This window comes from Trachymyrmex septentrionalis, unplaced genomic scaffold (genome assembly GCF_001594115.1).
Source record: "Trachymyrmex septentrionalis isolate Tsep2-gDNA-1 unplaced genomic scaffold, Tsep1.0 scaffold30, whole genome shotgun sequence".
In the NCBI taxonomy this organism is placed as follows: domain Eukaryota; kingdom Metazoa; phylum Arthropoda; class Insecta; order Hymenoptera; family Formicidae; genus Trachymyrmex; species Trachymyrmex septentrionalis.
In genome coordinates this window covers 363,487-366,680 of record NW_017305463.1, presented here as the reverse complement: position 1 = coordinate 366,680, position 3,194 = coordinate 363,487, and the positions used below count along the sequence as shown (strand labels likewise).

The 3,194-nt window shown below is 31.7% G+C and overlaps 1 protein-coding gene across 5 annotated transcripts in view; it reads left to right on the top strand.

The window, feature by feature from the left end:
* LOC108749589 (disheveled-associated activator of morphogenesis 1) overlaps positions 1–3,194 on the top strand; it is a 64,194-nt gene that overhangs the window by 39,440 nt on the left and 21,560 nt on the right. For all 5 annotated transcript variants that reach the window (XM_018488374.1, XM_018488372.1, XM_018488370.1 and 2 more), the window contains exon 2: positions 169–276. In XM_018488374.1, coding sequence (XP_018343876.1) covers positions 235–276 — 42 coding nt within the window. In that variant the 5' untranslated portion in view covers positions 169–234. The remainder of the gene's footprint in view (positions 1–168; positions 277–3,194) is intronic.

Genomic DNA, 3,194 nt, shown 5'->3' with positions numbered 1-3,194 from the left:
TATATATATAGATATATATATATATATATATACATATATAAAATAATAAAATGTACATATATATACATATGTGTGTGTGTGTATTACCGATAACTAAATGTGATTTATAAAATCTTTTAAATTAATTTATTATAACAAATAATATATAAAACTATTTATGATTTACAGAGAATTCCAAACTGTTCTGTTAAAAATTCACAACCTCTGAAAGAATTTGTTGGTCGCTGCCAAACTATGCCATCACGAGTGAAGAAATCATTTTGCGGATGTCTCCAAGTAAGAGTCTAAGTATGATTCATATAAATAAACAAACAAATACAACCATCGATGAAATAAAGAGAAAAGATACTAGATCATTTATAATCTACTAGATTATGCAAATAATGCTTTGTTGGCGGATAGTAATTTATGATCAATCAAATAAATTAATATTTCAATTTATTTCCAAGCACTAATTTATATAAATAAATGTTAATTCTTAGAATAACATACCCGTTTATTATTCTCATCAAAAATATACATCATTATTGCTTATTAAAATAAATTTGTTTATGTTACATTCTTAATGCAAAAGTTAGCAAAAATCTCATTCTATTAATCATTCTATAAAAAAATTCCACATATAAATTTCCTTAAGTTATTATTATGCATTGCACATCGTGTAAATGTAATATTTTGTGACCAACATTAAATGTTGCAACTTTGAAAATTTCTTTATAATATTAAATAATCACATTTTTATTTTATTTGAAACCTAGGAAAATGCATCACTAGATGGAAATCTTTTTTGTATGCCACATGCTATGTCTTTTAACATCATTGATATTTGTAAAAGTTACACACTATTTATTTTAGTTTTCATATATATTGCAGCTTTCTTGCTCTTGTAATTCTTGTGTATTTATTTTTGTTAAAGTAAAGAAAATCTTGATATAGGTAAACAATATACTTGGCAAATTTAAACTGTTGAAAAATTATTTACTTTTGCTACTTACTTTTTTAGTAATGCTGCACACTAAAACTAATCTTTAAAAAATATCGTGCTACATGAATGGCGTCTTGTAGTTTCAATCACGAACGTGACATGTCCATCTTGCATGAATATTCAAGGTCTTTAACATCTTTAACTACGATGGTTGGCTAAAACAAGAAAATCATTTCCTTTAGAAACATGGCATAATCTGCAAGTGGTCGTCCTTGGTTCGGTCTGTGATTTGCAGATTCCATTATCTCGATCGATCCTCTGCTTGCACTTCATTCACATCACAGGGCGTGTTGGCTATGAATTAAAAATCTATATGTGCAAATACAATTGTATATTTAGTATTAGGAAAAAATGAGTGAATGTGTGAAGAGAGAGAGAGAGAGAGAGAGAGAGAGAGAGAGAAAGAGAGAGAAAGAATTTTATAACTATTTTCGTAGTGGAATCCGTCAAAATATAATCTACAGATAAATTAATTGACTAGACCAACATGATTTCTCGGTGTCATGACGACAACATGCACTTTTTTTCTATACGCCACACAAAGATATATGTGTAAAAAATTATCGGAATAAAAACTTTGGAGAGAGATTTATTCGAATATTTCTCTGTATATGTACATGCGCGTGATCTCTTACCGCGACGATCTTGCAAATGATGTTTGCGAAGAATAAATCGACATCTGATCTTTGGGCGTAAATTTCTTTCACGTGTGAAAGTATCTTAGGAATCCAATCTTTAAGCCGATCCCCTGACCTTTGCTGCCGTTAGTGGACTATAGTACTTGACTACAGTTCTTGACTGGTTAGTAATAAGAAAAAGCGAGAATAAATCGACAATAGTAAAAACAGTACCGATAATAGTAAAGACAGTATCGAAATCAGTATGATTGAGTGTTATATAGGTCAATATATATACATTTACCGACAAAAAAATCGGGCCACTAAATTTTAGCACAAATTTTTAATATTTTTAAATAACGTTAACTTAATAAAGAATCATCGTATTAATGAAGCACAGCTCAAATTAATGCTTGAACATTTCCCTTGAGGACCATGGAAATCAAATTTGAGTTACAAAAAATATTATACAAGATGGCGGACATTGAAGGCGGATATTAAAAAATAATTAAAAATATTTTTTTGTACATCACAAATAAGTTTAAAGACTCAGATGTACAAACAAATCCATATTTTGAATATTCTTCTACGATTTTTTTTGACAAAATTATATTGTTTTAAACAAATTAGTGTTACAAAACGGCAACTTTTTATTGTAAATGTAAATATATTATATAATTTAGAGACAAATCATTGTAGGAAACTTTATCAGAAAAGAAATTAAAGTGTAAATTTCAAATTTTAATTCTTTTTAATTTTGTTTAAATATATGTGTGTATACAGGATGTCCCAACAATTAATTAATATTTCAGAGAAAAAAATATTGAATTAAAAGTTCTTTTGCCAATTTTGGCTCAGATCATATTTATTTATCATTTTTTATTGATTTATTGATTTATTTATTTGTTAATATAAAAAATTAGAATAAAGTTTCAATCAGGATAATGCATAGCAAGCGCGAGGAATTCCATGGCATACTATGCTCCTACATACTCCAGCTGCATGCTATCTGATTGATCAACTTTAATCGTTAATAACTTGGTAAGTAATAGTCTGAGCCAAAATTGACAAAGGAACTTTCAGTTCAAAATTTCATCCTCGTTCATTCCCTGAAACATTAATTAATCGTTATGGAACACCCTGTATATGCATATGTCTATCCTGCTCTCGACGTTACTCAGGATTAACGGTGAACATTGCAGCAATTTGATCCTGTGTGTATGTATGCGTGTGCGTGTGCGTGTGTGTGCGCGTGTGCGTGTGTGTGTGTGCGCGCGCGCGCGCGCGTGTGTGTGTGTGTGTGTGTGTGCGCGTGTGCGCGCGTGTGCGTGTGTGTGCGCGTGTGCGTGTGTGTGCGCGTGTGCGTGTGTGTGCGCGTGTGTGTGTGTGCGTGTGTGTGTGTGTGCGCGCGTGTGTGTGTGTGCGCGCGTGTGTGTGCGTGCGTGCGTGCGTGTGTGTGCGTGTGCGTGTGCGTGTGCGTGTGTGTGTGTGTGTGTGTGTGTGTGTGTGTATGTGTATGTCTTTAGAAATGTGAATTGCTTTCTCTCGCATTTATCAATTCGTATATCATTGGGGCATATACTGTTAATTAA